At 53.4% G+C, this 22,844-nt stretch overlaps 1 protein-coding gene across 4 annotated transcripts in view; it reads right to left on the bottom strand.

The window, feature by feature from the left end:
• Nucleotides 1-212: 212 nt before the first annotated feature.
• Nucleotides 213-22,844, bottom strand: part of EYA2 (EYA transcriptional coactivator and phosphatase 2) — a 266,177-nt gene continuing 243,545 nt past the window's right edge. For all 4 annotated transcript variants that reach the window (XM_023251154.2, XM_023251153.2, XM_023251155.2 and 1 more), the window contains 5 exons: nucleotides 18,398-18,558; nucleotides 14,105-14,219; nucleotides 13,048-13,169; nucleotides 7,838-7,938; nucleotides 213-1,004 (listed from right to left, as the gene is read on the bottom strand). In XM_023251154.2, the coding sequence (XP_023106922.1) occupies nucleotides 924-1,004; nucleotides 7,838-7,938; nucleotides 13,048-13,169; nucleotides 14,105-14,219; nucleotides 18,398-18,558 (580 nt within the window). In that variant the 3' untranslated portion in view covers nucleotides 213-923. The remainder of the gene's footprint in view (nucleotides 1,005-7,837; nucleotides 7,939-13,047; nucleotides 13,170-14,104; nucleotides 14,220-18,397; nucleotides 18,559-22,844) is intronic.

A 22,844-nucleotide genomic window follows, 5' to 3' on the forward strand; every position in this document is an offset into this window, starting at 1 on the left:
TTTCCCTCAGACCCAGCCTTGGACATTTAGTCACAACAGCAGAAAAGTAGTTGGCCACCTAGGTGGTTAATGTCAGGATTAAGGGGCAGGTCTATCTGTGTCACCCAAACATCTTCCTGTGGGGATGGCTCGAAGTCTACTAAGGCCTATTAAAACAGACGTAATGGAGGCCTTAAGAAGAGTGGTCATAAAGTAGCGACACCCTACCCCACTTCAAAATGTAAACGTGGGTTTATTTAATGCCTTTTATCCGTCACAAAGTACCGCCGCCTCCCCAGGGTCCCCTCCCCCTAGAAAACAAGATGGCAGCATAAGGCACGTGCACTGTCCACATGACGTCAGGTTAGGTCCTTAGAAACAAAGATAAGCAACCGTCTTCCCATCAGCCCCGAATCGCCTCCCTCACCAATTGTTCAAGGAATGATTGTCCCCCCAAAGCACAACTTGGAGCCGAGAGCGCTTCAGTTAGAGCTGCACGGCTCCGCATGCCAGTTTAGAAAACCAAGCCCAGCCAACGACTAAGAAAACCGACAACACAGGCACGAGAGCGTAATACCGGAGTAGTGAGATCAGTCCATAAATTAAAAAGGAAAAGTAAAACCCAAGCCCGTCCCCCTCCTCACCGCCAGCCCTCCCCCAAATCAGCAATAAGTCGCTTTTGTTCCGTGAGTCTTGTAGAAAAGCCCGGACTCCCAGCCAGCCCTTTCCTCCAAAGTTAAATATCCCAAAGCCCCTGCCGGGCACTCTGCGTCTCAGGACCCACGTGGACTGCAAGGACGGCTTCTGAGACGGTCGCCAGGCACGTCCCCTCGGCCGCGGGGCCCGCGCCCGGGGTCCGGCATCTGGCGAGGAGGCGGGGGAGGCGAGGGCCCCGGGTGGGTGGGAGGCACCCGGGGTGGCAGGTGGCGAGGCCGGGGGTCCTGCTATAGATACTCCAGCTCCAGGGCGTGCCGCAGCGCCTCCAGGTCGGCGTGGCAGGATATCCGCCAGAAGGGCATGTTGTGCTGGAACAGAAGGAACACAGGACGCCAGCCGCTGGGTTATGGCCCTGCCCGGCGCCTCCCGCCGGCCACCCCCTCCCTGTGCCCACAGCTGGAGCCCAACGAGAAGTCCACCCGTGTCAGCGTGGCCCGTGGGTGTTTCCCGAGCCAGGAGGCAGACCCCCTGTCTGGCCAGGGTCCACCGGTCCGGCCACGGTCTCTGTTCCCCTCGAGGCCTGTACTGCCTGGGACACTGATGCTCTGCCCTCCCCCGGGACCTGCGTGGCCTTCGGCGGTGCGCTGACCCGGAAAGAAGTCACGCAGTGACAAAGCCGTCCTTCTTAGAACACTGGCCTTGATCCTGCTACTTCACGATCAGAGTCTCCACCGGGTGCTCCTGCGACTTTCACCCCTCCCTGACATGTGCTAATCTCCATCTAAACTGACCAAGCGGGTCCCAAAGAGACCGCCTGTGATACCCAGGCTTTTAAATAATAGTCTCTTAGGGGCACCCGGGGGGCTCAGTTAAGCGTCCAACGTCGGTGCAGGTCATGATCTCACGGTTCATGGGTTCAAGCCCCGCGTCGGGCTCTGTGCCGACAGCTCAGAGCCTGGAGCCTGCTTTGGATTCTGTCTCTCTCTCTCTCTCTCTGCCCCTCCCCTGCTCGCACTCTCTCTCTGTCTCTCCAAAATGAATAAACGTTAAAACAAAATCAAATAATAGTCTCTTAAATCTACCGTTGGGGAGTCAGACCCTGGGCTCATGCTCTGTGTTTACTGCTCCCTGAAGCCGCCCAAGCCAACAAAAAACCTGGAGGCAAAACACAAGCACCTTTCGCAAGTGGGGGACGAGAAAGAAAAAAAATGGATTTAACCGAAGTTCAATCACCGGCAAGCCAGAACTAATTAGCATCATAATCACCGTCATCACGGAATCATTAACATCTGTCCCGTGCCAGGCACCATGCTGAACGTGTCACAGGCATCACCTCCTTGAACCAGGTCACTGATCTCCGAGAGAGGCACCCTGTCTTGTGTTACAGATGAGGAGACTGAGCCACAGAGATGTTATGTCAGGCTCGGAGGAGAAGGCCGGGTACGTTTTTATCGCTGGACAATTTAATCATTGGCTAAAGTTGTTGCCTGCCCAACGCCCCTCTCCTTTCTTGCTTCCGGAACCCCGAATTTGGCAGCACTGTGCCCAGGCCTAGGGGATGAGTTATGATTTCTAATCAAGCTGTGGCAACACCAGGCCTTGTTTGCCAGTGATGTGTCCTGTATCCCTCCTGACTTGTGACCCACTGAAAGCCCAGGAGGAAGGGGCGAGGGGCTTCTGGGAAAGGTTTTCCTCCAGGATTAGAGAGCGGCACCAGAGAAGAGACTTTCCTCCTTACTTTCCCATCCTATTTGGATGGTGTCACGTTGGCATGTGATGTCTGGAGCTGTGGCAGCCATTTTGAGATCACGAGGCAACAAATCAGAAACGAGAAAAGCCAAAGATGGTTAGAAAGGCAGAGCAAGATGATAGATAGGGATGCTTGGCGAAAAACAAGCTGGGGCATCTACTTCTAAGGTTGTTAGGTGAGCAAGTGTTTAACTTGTCATTACATGGGCTTTCTGCTACCTGCAGCTAAGAGATTCTGAGCATCCTCCAGACAGCCATTGGCCTTAAATTATTTACAAAGTGAACAGATGGTGCTTGAACATTTGGATGCCCCGAGTCCTGCCCTCTGAGATTCTACATCCACAGGCTAGAAACTATACAGGCATCCTGTTGGGTCCTGGAACCCATCAAATCCTTCCCTGCCTCTGGGGACTCTGCACGTATCACTCTGTGAATTCTTTATATCATTGTTGATCTTTACCTTTCTCAACTGTGGCAGGCGGAATAATAGCCCCCCAAAGATGTCCATCCAGGTCCCAATCCCCAGAACCCGTGAATATGTGACCTCACACGGCAAAAGGGACTTTGCAGATGTGATTAAGTGAAGGATCTTGAGACGGGGAGAGCATCCCGAAGGCGGGGCCTCTGTCCACTGCTGTGCCCTCCCTGGAGCCTCCTGCAGGGGCGGTGCACGCACACACAGGGTTCTCGCTGGAGCCACAGATAAGAAATCCAGAGGCACAAAATGACCAAGATGGTTTTGTCTTGTGAGCACTGTGATGGAAATAGAGCAGGGAGGCAGGGCAGAGAGCAGCTGGGGGAGGACATCTATTCTGATAGCGGGGTCAGGAAAGGCCTCTCTAGGGAGTGACACTTAAGCAGACAAGGATGTGCAAACCTGTGTGTTTGGGTAGTCGAGGCAGAAGACAAAGCCAGTGCAAAGGCCCTGAGGTGAGTTGGTGCTTGGAATGTCACGTCCACTACTGCATTGCGTGACTCATGGCACATAGTAGGTGCTCAAGAAACACACACAGAAGGAGTGAAGAGGAGGGAGGGGGGAAATGGCAAGGTGAGTTTCTCTAAGTCCTCAGTGAACACATCCTTTTTTCTTTCGCTCAGAGGAAGCAGACCACCACCCATCACGGGCAGCAGATGCCATTTCTTTAATGCCTTCCTGTTGCCCCAGCTCCCCGACCCCCTCCTCACCTCAGCCAAACCTTCCCTTCTCTGCAAAGATGGATTTTGGTTCCTGCCCGACCAATCCTGTCTCCCCTTAAAGAGTGTAATTCATTTTTCTGGGACGAAATGAGCAAAGGTGGAAGAGAACGTCTCGGCCACCTCGATCCCAGCCCTAGAGCGCAAGTGGATTTATCACTCGTGGAGAGGTGGAGACAAATGACCCGCTAAAATGGAGATATTAACAACCCTGTCAGCCCGAACAGTCACAGCCCCTTGTCCGGTCGCCGTATTTCACGCTGCTCGGGTGTCCGGCAGCCTGGGCTAATGACTCCCATCCATCAGGCCGGGAGAGTGGCTGGTGCACAGCGTTGCTCGCTAATGGGCTGGGGCTGCTGCTTTAGACACTGGCGGAGGTTTTCGGGGGGAGCTCAGTATACAGCGGTGTGTGTGCCCTCTCACTCTTGTGTGACCAGCTGGGGGGGGGGTGGGGAGTGCTCGAAACTCCTAGGCCCACCCCCTTCCCGCTTGGCATCTGGAGCAAAACACACATCCGCTGGCGTGTACAGCTGTGTGACCTTAGGTGCGTTCATTAACCTCTCTGGGTCTCAGATACGTCCTCTGTAAACTGAAGCCAACGATACCCACTTTGCAGGGAGGGTTGAGGATTAAGTAAACGATGAGGTCAGTAATCAGGAGGAGTGGTTAAGGGCACGGGGTTAGGCCAGGCGCCCCGAGGTGCCGGTCACAGCCCTGCCACAGGCCCGTGGCGACGGAGACTGCCAGCGGCCTCCATCATCCGTTCCCCCCTTCTCTCGCAGAAGCGGCCTTCTTTTTTCTTAGCGAGGGACTGGGTGGCTGAGAACAAAGGCTGCATCTCCCAGGGGGCTCCGGAGCCAGCTGGGGTCACGTGATTCAGATCTGGCCAATGGGATGCGAGCAGCGTGGGGTCCCCCGGGACCGCCCGCGCCCTTCAGGGGAAGAGGCATCCTCCCCCTCTTCCTCCCCGGTCGCCGCAGCGTGGACGTGGGCGGTGGCAAGAGCAGCACCGGAAATGGCAGAGCAACAACACGGAAGGAGCCCGGGTCCCGGAAGCCTGTGGATGTTTTTACGTGACCGAGGGAGCGGCCTCTCTACTGTGTACCCTGCTGCCGGGCATCTCCGGCCACCCCAGCCCCGCTCCAGGCACCGGCCCTGCTGAGATGCTCCCGCCCAGTCCCTGCTGGGGACCCCCCACCCCCTCCTCCTCCGCAGGTCGCAGCAAAGTGCTTCTCCCATGGGCTCGGAGCAAGCAAACGAGAGATTTGGGTGAGTTTTCACAATTATGTGCAAATGAGCATTCGTATTTTCTCTCTCTCCCCTGGCTCCCCCGGAGAGAGAAGCTCTCCTGAATTTCTAAAGGTTGTGTTATCTTTCCTCCCCCACCCCCACTGCCGTGTGCAGAATACTAACAGAGCTTCGGGCTGGTGAGAACTCACTATGCATGGTTCCTCTGCTCAGCCCTGGGTGCAGATTCCCAGCAGCTGTCCCAGATAAGGAAAGGCAGCTCAGAGAGGGGGCGTCGTCTGCCGAAGGCCACACAGCCGAAACCGGCAGAGCTGGGATTTAGGGTAGAATATGCACTCCCCGTCACAATCTTTCTGTGGGAGCAGGGCTGGCGGGAGGGTGAGGCCAGGGAGGTGCCTGGCCCAGCACAGGAAGGTGAACCCAGACTAGCTGTTCTCAAAGGACGAAAAGCCTGCCCTCTAGGGGTCCGTGCGGAAATTTCCGGAGGTGTGAATTTTGACCCCCCTAATGGTCTGGGGGCACTGCGGGGGCAGGGGGCGAGGGCGCACGTGTCCGACCCCCTTTCACACACCTTGGACCTGACTTTCGAGATTTTCGAATGTGCTATCAGATATTCAAGCAAGGAGAAACCCGTACATAATCACTGGACCCCACGTTTTACAGGTCACATATAAACAGAGTAGCTTGCGCATGCTCTCAAGCAAACCTGAATTTCTAGAAGTGCAATGGATAAATCAAGGGAAACCTGTATTTTGTTCTATTTGGAACCTTTCCATGAGTGAGTTGCTCAGCAGTTTGGAGAAAGCACGTTAGGACAGCAGCACCCGGCCTGGTTGGTGAACGGTCGAGACTGCACCCCTGTGTCCCTCTGCGTTTGCCGGGTCGCACCCACGGCCACGGCACTTATGGGCACAAGCATTGGGATTGTGTGCCCGAACATTTACATACCGAAGCACACGGTATCCTGAGCACATAATAACTTGCCCTTTGTTTCTGTCCGATGACATCGGACCTTGGCCTTTTGGACACTATGGTTATAGCGTCCATTAGCATTTCATTTCTAGAGAGAAAGGGCTCATTTCAGAACCTTTACTGCTTACTCTGTCCTAACAAACCCTCTCTGATTGTGAGAAGGCGGGAAAGTGTCAGGACCTCCACGGAGGGCCCTGCCGTCCTCTGGGTGACGGCCGGATGGCAGGCAAGGGGTGCCAGGGGCCACAGGCCTAAGCTGGCTCTCCAGTCCAACTGTGATAGAAGCAAAACTTTATTTTGATCACGGTCCCATGCTTAGGGCAGACTTCTCAGGTCTGAGCTTGGACAGAGGGCGCTAGAGACACTGACAGTGGATCGTCTCATCACACAGACCATGCTCTTGACCTGGCACGGCGTTTCTGGAACGGCACTCACGCGTGGTAACTCATGTGATCCATGCTACTGCTTTGGTCATTTCTTGTGTATCACCTCTATCACGATTGATTAGTTACTTAACATTTTTGTCTCTAAATGAATTCATTTTTTAAAAATTTATTTATCGGGGGGAAGGCATGGGAGCAGAGGAGGGGCAGAGAGAGGAAGAGAGAGAGAATGCCAAGCGGGCTCTGCACTGTCAGCGCACAGCCCGCCGTGGGACTCCATCCCATGTGAGATCATGACCTGAGCTGGAATCAAGTCGGATGCCCAACTGACTGGGCCCCCCGGGCACCTCTAAATCAATCCATTTTTAAAGTTAAAGAAATCTGCTTTAAAAAGGAGAGCTCAGGGGGCGCCTGGGTGGCTCAGTCGGTTTGGCTCAGGGCTGCCTTCCCTCTGAGATCTACTTGGCTCACTAGGTCTCCTCCTCTTGTCTTTGCTCTCCTGTCACCCCCAGCACGAGGCCTACCTTGACCACACTTGCAACCTGTCCTGCCCCCATGGGCCCTTCGCAGTCCCTGCTTTAGTCTTCTCCAAAGCTCTGGCCACCGCCTTGCACACATGCCGGCCCCCAGGCTGTGAGCTGAGGGAGGGGTGAGAGCCTGCCCCTTCTGCTCACTGAAGGCTCCCCAGCGACCGTGACAGCTGCGGGCACACGGTGGCGGTGGCGGAGGCCCGGCTAACGGAGCTTCCGCACTAGCTGGAGGGTCCGCCTTCAAGCCACCCCTCACACAGGCCCCGAGGACCGAATATGGACGGGGCGGGGAGGTAGTTGCTGGACGGACCAGAGAGGTAGCTGGTCAGGGAATTCTTCCCTCACAAGTGTGGCTGAAGCCTGAGGCCTAAAGGTGGAGTCCGGACGGGCTGGGAAGGGGAGGAACCTTGCAGGTGGTGGTGGGGGGGTGGGGGGGGCTTCTAGCTCCGCCCCCGGCCCCCTTTCCTGGGACCCCAGGGGCCCTCCCTCTCTTTTCAGGCTTTGTCCACTAAGACCCCGAACGTTTCTGCATTTCCTTGGAATCCGTCGCTGGGGAGGGAAGGGGGAAACCAGGTCCTCCCAATTAAGCTCTGTGACATTAACGATCCACTTCCCAGGCCTCTGGGTGGGGGGCGGCAGGCTCTCTGGGATGCTGTTGACAGGTCCAGACCCAGGGCTTTGGCAGCTGTTTCTTTTCCAACAGCAGAGCTGTGGCCACCAGAGCCCCCTGCCCCTCTCCTCATGGGCCCGAGATCACAAATGCAGGATTTTCTTTTTCATTAGCTTAATGCTGTCTTTATTAACTGGGAAGGGTTCCTGGAACATATGATCAGTGAGTATGAAGTAAAGCGCACACACGTGCACCAGCCCCCCACCAGCCTGCCCTGACAGAGCGTCTCCGGGCTCCCGAGCAGTTGTCCCAGAAAAAATCCAGGGCTACCAGGGGCGGCAGCCAAAGGCACCGAGGGGGATTTGCAGAAGGAAATTACTCAGGATGCTTCTGCGATTGCAAACGGGAGGGGGCCTGGGAGCTAAGAGCCTGGGAAGGAGGGGACCCAGCCTTTGCCTGGGAAGTGGAGGAAATCTGGGTAAAGGGTCCTGCGGCCCGAGAGGCGGACGAGGTACCTTTTTTGCCCCCTGCTCCTCTTCGACGCCGTCACCGATCACGATGTAGACGGCTTTTCTGCCGAATCTCTGCATTATCCTCTCGAAACAGCTCTCCTTCCCTGCACGCACAAGAGGGAAAGAGAGAGAAGACGCTGGGGACCCAGGACTGTGGCGACTCGTAATCGCTAAGGAAGTGCTTGCGGCCGCGGCGACAGACTTGGGCCTCAGGGCGACTCCCCTGCCCGTGTTTTCCTTGCTACCCGGTGAGGACCACCTCTTTGTAGTTTCCTTCCGCCCAGCTGCGTGGACAGCCGCAGCTGGACTCAGATCTTAGCTCATCCTGATGTGTGAGCAAGTGCAGGAACAGTAACGAGAACAGCGCGACTAAAAGTACCGCACTCACTGGATTCTCTGTATCCCAAGCACTCTGCTGAGTGCTTCCTACAGCAGGATTTCCCAGCCTCGGCGGTGCTGGCACGTGGGGCTGGGTAACTCCGTGCCGGGGGTGCTGCCCCATCACTGTGATGTGTAGCAGCTTCCCCGGTAGCACCTCCTCCCGTTGGAAAACGAAAAATGTCTCCAGATGTTGCCAAATATCTCCTGGGAGGCAAACTGCCCCCCCCCCCCCCGCTCTGTCTGGGAACCACTGACTTAACATTATTCATTTACTATGATGGCAATCCTTATGAAATTGCAATCAGTGGAATTCCCGTTTTAGAGATGAAGAAACTGAGGCCCGTGAAGTGCCTTGAAGAGGACTGGAGGAGTAGTGCCAGTAGTAGCGATAACAATAATAATAATAAAACAACTGTTATGTTTGAGCACTTGTGCTCCGCGGGGAACTGCTGGATGTTGTGCACGCACGATTCCCCTTTGTCCTATGCTGAGAGGTATTTTGATCATCCAGTTTTTTACAGACAGAGAAGTTGAGGCACAGAGAGGTCAAGTCACTTGCCTGGGACACCCAGCTAGCAAGCACAGAGTCCGGGATTTGAACCCAGGCTGCCTGCCCCAGTTGCTTGAGCTCCGAGCCGCTCTCTTACCCTGCTCTAGGTAGGACTCAGCTCTGCGGCAGACCGTTAATCCCTCTGTGCCTGCTTTCTCCTCTGTGGGAGCAGAGGCCGGGTGCAGAGCTGTGAATCGCAACTGTGAGTTAACAGAATGACGTTACCACCGTGCAGTGCCTCTCCCTACGGCAGGTGGAGCCCATTCTCCACCCCGCTGATACTGGGTCGGCCACGTGACTTGCTCTGACCAACACCGGAATGCTCGGGACCTGCCACGGGAAATGCGTGTGGGTGGTGTGGCTTGGCCTCCTTCACGTCTGCCATCGGTCATGAGACGAACGTACCCCTGATGGCCGCTGGTCCCACAGTGAGGGCGCATATGGAACACAGCGGAACCCGGAGGCAAGCTTAGTGGGGCCACAGCAGACGCCCCAGACCCATCAGTGAGAAATCCACACTGAGAGCCACTGAGCGTTTGTTATGCGGCATCATCAGAGCAGAAACCTGACCGTTGGGAAAAAATAATGCTTTTCAAGTTAAAGCAGAGAGCTGGAGGCCACATTTCTGTGCGGTCTCCACCTGGATCACCCTCAGCTCGTTGACCTTCAGGCTCCCCAGGTGGGAAGCAAGTGGCTAAAACGTTTCCCCGATGGGATTTAATGCCTCTGACGTGGAAACAGAGTCGATGGGCGGGACAAACATTTTAGACGCGTCTGGGTTACAGATTCCTTTCGTGCAAAATCTACAGGAAAAAGATGCTGTTACATGAAACCTGGCTTTAAAACTTCTATCACAGGATGCTCATCTGGCCACTGGGTGGATCGTTTGTTCATGAATCGTCTCTTGACATGCGCTAGCCTGGACCAGAATTTCTCGAATACTCCAGAACTACCATTAACAGTTAGGACCAAATCTGGGAATCACTGTTAGGTAATCTTGAAAAAAATCAACTCACACTTCTATTTTTACTTAAACGAATTCATTTAAATACAGAATGGAATCACCACACATGCACACACACACACACATGCATTTTTTTTTTACAGTTGAATTGTGCCTTTAGCATTCTTTTTTTGAAGTTATTTCTTTTATCATTTAAAAATACATAGTATATATATATTTTTAAATTAAAATCCATGTTAGTTAACATATAGTGTAATAATGGTTTCAGGAGTAGAATGTAGCGATTCATCACTTACATATAACACCCAGTGCTCATCCCAGCAAGCGCTCTCCTCAATGCCCTTCACCCGTTTAGCCCATCTCCCCACCTAGCTCCCTTCCAGAAACCCTCAGTTTGTTCTCTGTATTTAAGAATGGCTTTCAGTTTGCCTCCCTCTCTGCTTTTATCTTATTTTTCCTTCCCTTCCCCTATGTTTTGTTTCTTAAATTCCACATATGAGTGAAATCATATGGTATTTGTCTTTCTCTGACTAATTTCGCTTAGCATAATACATTCTAGTTCCACCTACATAGTTGCAAATGGCAAGATTTCATTCTTTTTGATAGCTGAGTAATATTCCACTGTGTGTGTGTGTGTGTGTGTGTGTGTGTGTGTGTATACACATACACTCCATTATATATATACAAACCACGTCTTCTTTATCCGTTCACCAGTCAATGGACATTGACTTTGGCTATTGTCGATACTGCTGCTATAAACATTGGGGTGCACATGCCCCTCTGAATCAGCATTTTTGTGTCCTTTGGATAAATACCTAGTAGTGCAACTGCTGGGTCATAGGGTAGTTCTGTTTTTAATTTTTTCAGCTGCATTATTTTGCAACAGCCAAAACATGGAAGCAACCAAGTGTCCGTTGACAGGTGAGTAGATACAAAAAATGTCAGATGTACATGGAACGGATTACGGACTATTAGCCTTAAGAAGGAAGGGACTCTGACACCTACCACCACATGGAAATGACCCTTGAGGACAGTATGCTAAGTGAAACAAGCCAATCGCAAAAAGACAAGTAGTATATGATTCCACTTATACGAGGAGTCACATTCGCAGAGACAGAAAATAGAAGGGTGGTCGCCAGGGGCTGAGAGCAGGGAGGACTGGGGAGTTGCTGTTTAATGCAGATCAGGCTTTGGTTCTACAAGGTGGAAAGGGTTCTGGAGATGGATGGTGGGGACGGTTACACAACAATGTGAATGTGGTTAATACCACTGAACTGCACCCTTAAAAATGGTTAAGATAGTAAATTGTATGTGTATTTTCCCACAATTAAAGATAAAAATATTTAATTTTGTTTATTTTTTTAATGTTAATTTAGTTTTGAGAGTGAGAGCGAGAGCGAGAGCGAGCATGAGCAGGGGAGGGGCAGAGAGAGGGAGACACAGAATCCGAAGCAGGCTCCAGGCTCTGAGCGGTCAGCACAAAGCCCGACGCGGGGCTCGAACCCACGGACCGTGAGATCACAACCTGAACCGAAGTCGGACGCTCAACCGCCTGAGCGACCCTGGCACCTCATGATAAAAAATATTCTAAAAAGAGGTTCTAACTAAGCCGCCAAGGCACACGAGTAGACTGTGCAGAAAGAAGATGACAGGCTCACCAGGTCCCGTTGCAGAGGCTCTAATGGCCACCCGGGGCCTGACGTCCAGGATTTTAAAATCGAAAGGCACTTTTCCGTAACGTTCAGATCTAGAACCCCACTAAAGGCAAAAACTGCTCTGGGAAAATTGCTTCCGAAGTATACTATAATTTTTTTTTTCCACAGAAGAAAACAAGGGTAAAAATTTCTAATTAAAAACGTCTTGGGGTGCCTGGGTGGCTCAGTCAGTTAAGAGTCTGACTTGATTTCAGCTCTGGTCATAATCTCATGGTTCATGAGATTAACCTCCATGTGGGGCTCTTTGCTGTGACTCACACACATGTGCGCGCTCTCTCTCTCAAAATAAATAAACTTAAAAAAAAGTCTTAACTAGATTTATTTTGTATTATTATACAGTTTTAGGTCATGTAAGAAGACCCCCCCTCCCCAAGAAAACCAATATGACTTGCCCTGATGATAAATGATGCTGTTAATTTCTAGTTATTAAATTCTTTTATCTGATGGAAGCTCTAAGCCTAAGGCTTGTTCTCTGTTAATAATGGAGATTTTCAAGTCTTTTATTTTTATTTTACTTAAATTAAAAAAAGATTTTTTTAAGGTTTATTTTTGAGACAGAGAGCGAGAGCACGAGCGAGCGCATGAGCATGCTAGTGGGGGAGGGGCAGAGAGAGAGGGAGACAGAATCCGAAGCAGGCTCCAGGCTCTGAGCCGTCATCACAGAGTCTGACGTGGGGCTCGAACTCAAGGACCATGAGATCATGAGCTGAACCACAGGAGGATGCCCAACCGAGTGAGCCACCCAGGTGCCCCAGAGATTTTCAAGTATTAAGAGAGGTGTTAAAGCAGGAGAACACTAAATTGAGACTCTCTCCTGAAAAGAGAATTAAAAAAAAACCCAAACATTTTCTCTCTGTGTGGTTCAAGGTTAGGTTTAGGATTATTTGGGGACTTGTAACCACCTAGAATTAAAATCACAGCCTGTGCCATGCTGTGGTGAGGGCTGTTTCCCTCTTCTTGGTAACATAATTCCATGACTTTTACCTGGGGTCATGGTGCTTAGCTATGGACTACATTTCCCAGCCTCCCTTGCAAACAGTCATGGCCATGTGACTAAGCTGGGGCCAACAGGAGGTGAGTAGAAGTACAGTGTATCTCTTTCCTTCCTCTCTGCACGCCCCCCCCTCCCCCCCAAGCCAGAATGACAATGTGGTAGGATTCTGATTTGACCACACACATGAGAATAAACCCACGGGGGATGGTGGAAAAATAAGATGGGAACAACCTGGGATTCTGGGTGAGTTTCAGGACAGAGCTGCCCCACTAGACTGGATCACTCGTCTCTGGTCTGTTGACACGTGAGGGAGAAATACGCTTTGATTCTGATGTCAGCCCGTGTATTGGGGGGTGTATTCGTTACAGCAGCTTTGCAGGTATCCTAACTAACACACACACTTTAGAATATGGTCCTAACCAACTCCTTTGGAGGCTGAGGTTGAAGCGCGTGGTTTGTGGGATTGTTCTGGGGATCTGAGTCATGGCCCTGGACAAGGAAGTTCTTTAGCTTTCCTAATGCCGTTTTCCTTAAGCCTTTCACACGAGGGATGGGGAGCTAACCTCACCCACCCTCTGCGCATCACCCCGAGGTCTGGGTTCTCCCTACCTGTCTTGGTTGCACTGTAGATGTTCTCAATAGGAAACACGGAGCCCAGTCCATACAGCAGGACTTTGGCCAGGGCAGGAATTAGTTGAGTGGTGGTGACCAGCACGTTGACACAATTGGGCCTGAGGACGGAGAAAAAGACCGTGGGTCAGAACACCAAAGTAGAGCCAGGCCGGGCCTGGTCACCCGGCAGCCTGAGCCTGGAGTCGGCAGGCATTCTGGTGGGGTTTGGGAGCTCTGGCTAAGTCATGTTCAGGTGAGAGTGGGGCCCAAAGATCTTTCAGCTGTTCCTCTCCTTTAAGCCTGAGGCTGCCTGGCACACTGAAACACGAGTGCAATACTTTTATTTAGAAAAACGTGTCCTGCGGGCCCGCACTTGAGCAGCTGCAGCTGCCTATCGGTGATGTAGAGTAATGTGGATCAGGTGTAGGACAACGGGGAGTGGTGAGGGCTGGGGCAAACTGGGGAGCACCTACCAGTTCTGAGATTTTTACAGAATCCAGAAACCGGGAGCCATGGATTACTTTCCCATCTTGGGGCCAGAGTGCGTGTCAAACAAGACGCATCAGCGGCATGGAGCCGGCGGCCATTTTGTGACCATTCGTGTGTGGCATCGCGAGATTTTGGGATGCTAGCTCAGACGGTAATTTGTCCTCTGGCCCAGGTGATCTTATTTAGGAGCAAGAGGCAACTTACTGGGAGGCCCAGAATGAAACTGGACGCTCCTTACCTCCTAAGTGCCAGATGATCTGTGGTCTACTATAAGATGGTTTCTAGAGGGTGTTGTGACTGGTGGGTGTTGTGGGCAAGAGTGGATGGGACAAGATGGACCTATGTACAAATGTTCGGGCTCTGGTAGGTCTCCGTAGCTATCTGCTCAGCTACGGTACAAGGTGTCCCTGGTGTCTGATAATACCTCCGCTTTACCAAATGTCTAGAAAGCCTGCAAATGAGAATTTGGAGAGTCCAGTTCTCTCAAGTGTGGAAACGGAGGAGCCACCACCCTCAAATCGGGGAACGTTCAGGGGCGCAAAGGAAAAAGGGGGCTCCCACCTACCGGGAATTGATGAGGTTGAGCGCCTTTAGAGAGTGGGTCAGCCAGAGGTCGGTCAGAGCCTCCAGCTCGGCTCTGAGCTGTAGCCAAGTCTCTCTTTTGGGAGCTCCTATCAAGCCTATGGACAAGGGAAAAAAAGATGGGCTAGTTATTATTTTAGAAGTCTGGGAGGTAGTGGTTAGGGAAGGGGAGTGTAGCTAATGGTTCTCTGGGTTTCAAATCAGATGACACCCAAGGTCAACTTTAATCCAGTGATTTTAATCTTATTTTGGGATTGATGGGTCAATCAACCCATCTACTGATTGATCCATTCATCTACCCATCCGCCCTCCCATCCTTCCAGCCCTCCCTCTGCCCACCCGTCCATCCATCCATCCATCCATCCATCCATCCATCCATCCATCCATTCATCCATCCACCCATCCATCCCTCTGTCCATCCATCCATCTATCCATCCATCCATCCCTCCATCCATCCATCTGTCCATCCATCCATCCATCCATCTAACCAAGACTTCAGGAGTGCCCTCTGTGTGCTCAGTATTGTAATAGGCACTGCATACACAGATGAACAAAAAATGCAGATGATTGAGTTCATACTGTTATTAGTGGAGACAAAAAATGGATAAGGAAATAAAAATGACTAACATTTATTGAGTGCTTACTATGTGTAGGGTCCTGGGCTCTTAACATGATTTATTTCGTTCATCTTCACAGTGACCCTAGAGAGGGACCCTCTTTTTATTTATTTTTAATTGAAATATAATTGGCATATAACATTGTGTAAATCAGGTAAAGAAACTGAGGCTGTGTGAGGTTGACGGACTTGCTCACCGCAGGGAGGACATAATGGAGACAGGTTTGGCAGCCAGGCGGCAGACCTCCAGAGCCCACCCTATGGTGTTTCTAAACCTGATCATCATCCTGTCAGTCGTCGAGGCCCTTAAGATGAAGTTCAGACTCCACAGTCCACGTGCCTGCGAGGTTGCCAATCTCCCCTCTCGCCATCGCCCTGATGTCCTTCCATTCCCGTCCCGGTGGCCTCCTCTTTGTCCCCTGGAACATCAAGTCTGTTCCTGTCTCAGGACCTTTGCACACCTCGTTTCAGAACCTGGACCACACCTTCCCTTTTTGCATAATTACTTCACACTCATTTCCAGCGTCCTTTCTTCTGGAAGGCTTATCCCGGTCAGCTCTATGTTATACTCTGCCAACACACTGCACTTCTTCTTTACAGCACTTGGCACAGGTATAATTCGAGACGCATCTGTGTGATTACGTGTTCCACGTCGGCTTCAGCCATTCTGCCGTCTGCTCCGTGAGGGCAGGGACCAAGCCGGCTTAGTTCAGCACCATGGTACCAACCCCTGGGAGGTACTGGATGGCAGGGGCTGGTGCATGGTTGATGCTGAATCAGGGAGAATGCACTCGGTGGGACAGGAATGCTTCAGGTGGCCTCTGGCTTTCCTTTCTCTCTGCACCTTCCCCACGGCCCCTTAGCTGGGGCACTTGATAACAATGCAAACTCTCAGGGGCGCGGTGCCGTATGTTTCGCAAGAGGCTCCCCCCGGGTGCTGCCATGGGTAGCCAGCCCGTCAACCACTCCGACTTGGCACCTGCTAGGAAGCCTGCTTCGAGCTTCTGTCTGCCTGCCCCCTACCTGGGGCTTTGCCTCAGACTTGCTGTCCTTCCCCGGACACGTGCGACATTTAAGAAGTGCTCACGGTGCGGCGGCCCTGTTCTGAGTGTCTCCCGCGCGTCAATTCACACGATCCTGACATTTATCCCATGAGTTGGGCCGCGTCATTATTCCCATCTTACACATGAGGAAACTGAGTCACAGAGGGGTTAAGTAACCCGCTGGGGGGTACAACAGGATGTGGTAGAGGGAGGTGTGAAATCAGGCAAAGGCCTCTCTCTGAACCCAGCCCCTGCCTCCTGGAGGCTGACTGGTTAATCTTTTTTTAATGTTGATTTTTGAGATGGGGGGTGGGGAGGAAGCAGAGAGAGAGGGAGGCACAGAATCCCAAGCAGGCTCTAGGCTCTGAGCTATCAGCACGGAGCCCGACATGGGGGCTCGAACTCAGGAACCGCGAGATCATGATCTGAGCTGAAGATCGTGATCGGATGCTGAATGGACTGAGCCCCCCAGGCGCCCCTTGTTAAGCATTTTCTATCTTCGCCCTGTATCTTGCAGATGTCTCTCTTCTGAGCACAACTTCCAAAACCCTTGGGCTCCTGGGTGTGTGGTGAGCCCCAGGCTGGGGGCTGCAGCCCTCCCCAGGCTAGTTCTGTGATGCGGGAACAGCTGGGGGGAGGTGAGGGGGAGTAACATGCAGAGACTGGAGGTGGGTGGGGGGAGGAAGGGGAGGGCTGCCCACGGTGGCCCCTACTGGCCGACTCCACCCGTCTCCCCTATTCCAAGCACACCTGCTCCCCTCTTCTCTCCACGTAGGGGTGGGTGAGCAAGCAGGGCTGACTCTGCGGCTCTCTGCTTCCCTCTCACAGTCCACAGACTTGGGTGTGAGAGGCCACGGAGTGTGGGCAGAGGTGGTGAGGCAGTCGGCCTGGCACTCCGTTGTGGTGGCTCTGCCACTTGGGCTGTGTGACGCTGGGCAGGTTACTTAACGTCTCGGATCTCAGTTTCCACCTTTACACAACACGGAGGACAAAAGCACTTACCTTATGGGGGTCTCGTAAAGAGCAAATAAGATATTAGATGACAAGCCCTCATCACAGAGCCTGGCATACAGTAAGCGCTCAGCAAACGTTAGCTGTTGCCAGAACTGCATTCGGACTGCAGCCACGGACGAGACAGAAAATCCGTCCCCAAAAACCGACAGTCCGTCTGGAGAAAGCAGAAGGCAGAGAAGAATTCGAAAAACTCCCAAGCAAAACTGAAAGGAACTAAGGACAAATGCTCCCATTTTCTGAGTGCCCCCTATCTAACAGGCACAGAGCCATGACTTTTGTGCCCATTAACAACAGACGTTCCCATAACCCAGGGAGACAGAATTAGTTTTATCCCCAGTTCTCAGATTTAGATGCCAAGGCTCAGGGAGGTAGCTAGAAAGTGGAGGCATTGGGACGGGAAGTAGGTTCTGTGCGGTTTGAGACCCTAAATTCTTTCCGGGACTCTTTCTGGGGCTGGGGGAGGGGGCCCTAGACACTCTGGGGGCCACGGGGTACATGGCAACACTATCGGCTGCCTGCTCAGACCTCTTCCCTTTATGGGCCAGCGGTTGGTTCCACACACTGTGACAATCGAAACGCCCCCGAATGCCTTCTTGGGGAGAGGCAGCATCACCTCCTGTTAAGAGCTACTGGCCTAGAGAGTTCTAGAAATAGTGATCTAGCGCTTGCCCAAAGCCGCGTCCAGACTTCTTGTTCAGCGTGATAACCAGTGGTCTCTTGCTACTGACCCTGGTGGCTGTCCCCCTGACTGCACGTCTGAGCCTGAATTCTGTGATTCCGACCCGGGCTGCAGCCACAAAGTTAGAACCGGGGGCACCTGGTGGCTCAGTCGGTTCAGCGTCCAACTCTTGACTCCGGCTCGAGTCATGACGTCACGGCCGTGAGATGGAACCTGGAGTCGGGGCCTCCTGGGATTCTCTCTCTCTCTCTCTCAACAAGGAAAGAAAATCAGACCTGGAAATGCCTCCGGTGGTTCCAATATGAGAACCAGTGGCCTCCAGTCCGTCTCCAGCTTCAATGTTTCCACAGATTACTTGGGGATCTTGTTCAAAATGCAGATTCTGACTCAGTCGCCTAGAGTAGGGCCCGAGAGTCTGACGTCCAAGGTGACCGGCCGTCTGAGCCGCAAGCGCCAAGCCACCGGCCCTCCAGCTCCAGCGAGTGACAAGTGTCGCCCGGAGGGCGTGATGGAAGCAGAGGGCCGGCCCACCCCAGCCTCAGACTCGGCAGGTCCGAGGAGGGCCCGAGACGCTGAGGTCCAGCACGTCTCCGGGTGCTGCTGGTGCGGGGACCACACTTGGTGACGACGTGCGGTGAGGCCACCCCACCCCCACCCCCAGTGGTCATGTGATCCTGGGCAGGCGGCGTCATCTGTTCTCAGCTTCCTCCCCGTCAAGGTGAGATGTAGTGTCCTCTCCCGGGGCGCCCCCCCCCCCCCGCGGAACGCACTAGGGAGGCCCCGTTCACGCGCAAGGGGCCGCAGCTGTCCTTGACCCTGCCTGGGCCCCGGCCGCGGCCTGAGCACGGGCAGACCCCCCTTCCCTCCCTCCCTCCCTCCCCCCCGCCCCGCACGGCGCGGCCGGCCCTCCCCCGGCCCACTCACCACCGACGTTGTTCTTGTACGTGTTGTACATCTCCTTCACCCGCCGGTAGCGGAAGGCCAGCTTCCTCATCCAGTCCACGCCGCCGTGGACGCCGGAGCCCAGGCACAGGTTGGCTCCCGGGGCCGAGCTGTGGAAGCCGTCGGCGGAGAAGTTGTACGTGCTGCGAGAGGGGGCGAGAGCCGCGGTCAGTGTGCGAGGGTGGGGGGGGGGCTCTTGGCCGGGAGACCGCGGGCCCCATGGCCCCCCGAGGCCCCTGCGTGCAGTGGCCACGCTAGGAAAAGCCCCCCGCCCCCCTTCTGCCGCCAGAAGGGAAGTCCAAACTATGGTTGTGGCCGGTTCATCCTGAGAGAAGAGTCTGGAAGAAAACACGTTAGCTCCCGCTACTCCGATCCCCAAATCTGTGCTGTCTCGCGCCCCCTGTAAGGCCCGGCTGCTAACCCCTCCTTCCCACTCTGGGAGCATCTCCCTGTCTTTCCAGGGAAGTACCATATTCTAGTTTTTTAAAGTTTATTTTTATTTTTGAGAGAGCGTGTGAACAGGGGAGGAACAGAGAGAGGAGACACAGAATCCAAAGCAGGCTCCAGGCCCTGAGCTGTCAGCACAGAGCCCGACGCGGGGCTCGAACTCACGGACCGCAAGATCATGACCTGAGCCGAAGTCAGATGCTTCACCAAATGAGCCACCCAGGCGCCCTTTAGTTTTCTGGGGCTTGTTAAACTAGGCAGAGTCGATTGCTGGCTTTGCAGATGCGATCCTCCGCCCGGAATGAAGCATGCTGGCCTAGCGAGTTCCACGTGTGGACGGGGGAGGAGCCAGGGTGTCACAGAAAGTTAAGGACAGAAGTGGCAGCTGGGAGCCCAGACGGGAAAGCGGGGGCCGCTCCCCACCTGCCGCAACCAGCACGTGAGGACGAAAACCCCCGTCTTGTCTCCCTCCGCCAGAAGCTCTGCTGGAGGTTCGCAAAATCATACCATCGCAGGGAAAAACCACAGTGTGACAAGGGACACATGTATAGTATGACCCACAGCTTAAAAAATGAGTCTCTTTCTAGAAAAGAACAGGTCAGTGTGACGCCACAGCTGTCTCAGGCTGTGCGTTTGGCTGACGGTTTTCCTCTTTGCACTATGTTGCTGTTTCTAGATTTTCTGTGATGAGCTGAAGAGCGGAGAGAGAAAGGTATTTTATTTTTTAGCAAGACGCGCTGCGGCAGGGGTGAGGCGACACTTGGAAACCGTATCTTGCGCACGTCTGGTACTTCAGTGCCGCTGCTGCGGCAGAGGTCAAAGGGCATTTGAAGAGCACGAGGGGCCGGGTCGTTCTCCCTGCGGGGCGTCTGCGGTGTGCACAGCCAGAGCATGGCGCGATGTCACATGCTGCTGTTCTGTGCCTGGGGCTCAGCCTTCCTTGAGCGGAAGCCTGTGGAAGCCACAGAAACGCCTGGGATGAACGTCTCGGACTCATCAGCTAATTTCACCTTGGGGACTTCCTGGGGCACGCGGGCCAGGCGACTTAATCCAAAAGGCCTCGAATATAGACTCTGGCGTTCTCCACAGCACACTGTGTGAAAAGCCAGAAAGAGACAGTGCCCACAGGTTCCTATAAACACACACACACACACACACCTGTGTCATTTGTCACGGACATTTCTGCGAGTGTGACTGTGTGTAACATTGGAAGCAAGGAAGTCGTGATGTCAGGAAGCGGTTGGTTCGAGACGGTGAGAATACGGGTGAGTATAGTTCCTTCTCAAATGTACAAAAGCCCGTGGAGAACATGGTCTGACCTAATAACCCGTTCGGACAAAAACGTTCTCTTTCCCACGAAAGATGTGAATGGCTTCATTACACAGACATGTTTGTTGCTTCTTCTCCCTTTCAGCCCCCCTTGGGTGGTGATGACCAGGGGTTAAAGATGAATGAAATACACCCAACTGGCAAAAGGGGGCCGACAACATCCAACCACGGGAGCAGGGGAGCCACGTGTCGGGGACTCACTCGTGCGGGGCGCTTTTCCAGCACGCAGGCAAGCCGGTGAGAAGCAGGAGAAATGACTTTACCCCGTCGCGTACCCTCGTTTCCAGAAGCCACCCTTCAATTGCCACGTGGCCCTTCCTCTTCTTTACTGCAAAGGTTCCCTTCTTGCTAGATAACTTCTCCTTCTTCTTTCTCAGAAACGTTATTTTCCGCCAACCTCATTTCCATTTTCTCTTTAACCGTCTGTGGAAGAACAGCCTTCGACCCCTCCGGGGTCGTTCCTGCCCGTTCGATGGCCAGAGCGGTGGGAGCCGCAGGCCAGAGTCCAGTGGTGGGCAGAGCACTGCGGTCCTCACCAGGGAGCCACCGAACAGGCACCGAGGGCAGCTGTGCGCCTCCCGACCCGTCTGCAGCGAACTCTGGAGCCAGGGCAGCCCGTACCCCCGGAAGTTCCTCCTCGGTCACAGCCCTTCCAGCAGCGACCTGCTCTTCCTTCTCCATCTCTTCAGAAGTCTCTGTAGGAGCCGAGATCAGGCATGGCCTCCGCGGGTGGTCATGGGAGACGGTGCCATGAACGTGCAGGCTTTCTGGGGCCTCACCGGGCCCGCCACGTGAGCCCCCTTGTTGCTGGATGCGGTGGCGATGTCCACAGGGCTCGGGGGAGGGTCTGTCACACACACAGCAACGGCAGGCAGGTTAGCACCTCTCGAGGCTACTGATCCCAGGGCTGACCACCGTGAGAGGTGGGCGGGCGGTCAACCCTGGGATCAGTAGCCGCCAGAAGGCGTGGCTCCCCGAAGCTGCCCGGATCTGGTCAGGGAAGGTTCCAGAAGGGAGGCGGCCAGCAACAGGACCGGACCCCGCAGTGGCAGCACACTTCAGCACAGCATCCCCGGGGGCTAGGACACCGACATCAGCCGGGTCTTCAGTGGCAACCACGTGATGAGCTGTCAACAGAGCCTCTTCCGCGTTTCTTCAGATTTCTGATGTATGTGCCAATGCCAATACCTTTCCTTCCGTGGATCACTGTTCTGTTTGGAAGTCAAGGTTGTGCCACCGAAGTGGGTTCCTGCTGTAAGAAATCTGGGGACACCCTCCTGCTTCACTGGCAAGACATCAAGGACTCCGGACATCGCAAAGGTTTTCCTTTTAAGTTACGACGGGAAGCCAGGGTACCGCCTTACAGACCCCTCGCTGGGTAGTGTGGGAAGACCAGATAACTTAGTCTTGAAAAAGAACATTGACTAAGAACTCAGAGGAAACCCTGGGGAGATGCCTGGATGTTCTGCCAAGAGGTGGAGGGCAGGGCAGGGCGTCCCTGAATCCCGCACCCCCCTCTTACCAGCTGTGTGAGGTTCGGCAAGTTACTTAATCTCTCTGTGCCTCCTATTCCCCGACTGTCAAATGGGGATGATGAAAAGAGCATCTATTCCCCGTGGTAACTGTGATGGGGCAAAGTAAGGGCATTACCAAGGTTCGTTTCTGTTGTTCACTGAAAAAAAAGAAAGGGCATTTGATGCTTGGTGCCTGGTGCACAGCAGGTGCTCAGAAGAGATTTCCTGAGTGAAGAAATGGGAGAGCTTGGTTTTTATGGGGGGAAAACCTCCTTGGATGGCGGGTTCTGGAAGTGAGGTTCCAAATAGCTCAGCACGAAACGCGGTTCAGAGCAGCACTGCTCTCTGCCCCAAGCCAGCCAGCTACAGGAAAGATTTATAAAAACGGAACTCTGGTCGCTCACCGCTGTGAAGGGGAGAGTGGTTCCCAGCTGTGACGTCATGGAAAGGACACAATTAACCTTGATCTGCGGTTTATTTACTCCATAAATAGAGAAACCTTGGCTGGCACTGGAGGATTGCTCCCTGCCGGTCCTCATTGCGAGGGATTTTCAGAACGGCTAATTAATACGAAGCAGGCGCTGGCCTATCACTCCTGGTTGTGCCGGGCTTTGAACCGACTCCCAGGGCCCAGTCACAGAAGCTTTGATTTGTTTTTTTGGAGTGAGACAGAAGACACAAACACTAAGCGACGTTACCGGCCCCCTAAGCGAAGCGTCACTCGGTCTAATAATATTTCTGACGGGCCAGGAGGCACTAGGTTGTGATAATTTTGGATAAGTGCAGATTAACTATGGTTCCATTTTTATAAGGTTTTCTCAGGGGCAGGCTTGGAACATTCCAGCCACATTCCTCTGAAAGCTGTCTCGTTTTGGGTACCTTATTTCTGGAATCCATGTCCTAGGAGGGTTTGCCCCTAGAAACCAGACACATACGTCTTACTCAGTCAAGAAATATTCTGAGTATCGACTGATCAACTTTTATAGTAAATACTGTACGTGTGCTAATGAAGGGGTGCCAAACTCTTAGTGGCGGGGATTCCGGGGGGGCTAGATCAGGTGGTGTTTGAGGTTTTTTACGATGTGCACGCCTTTAGTAAGTAGGAAAAAAAAACTGCAGCGAGATAAACATAAGCAGAG

Source organism: Felis catus, chromosome A3 (assembly GCF_018350175.1).
Source record: "Felis catus isolate Fca126 chromosome A3, F.catus_Fca126_mat1.0, whole genome shotgun sequence".
In the NCBI taxonomy this organism is placed as follows: Eukaryota; Metazoa; Chordata; class Mammalia; order Carnivora; family Felidae; genus Felis; species Felis catus.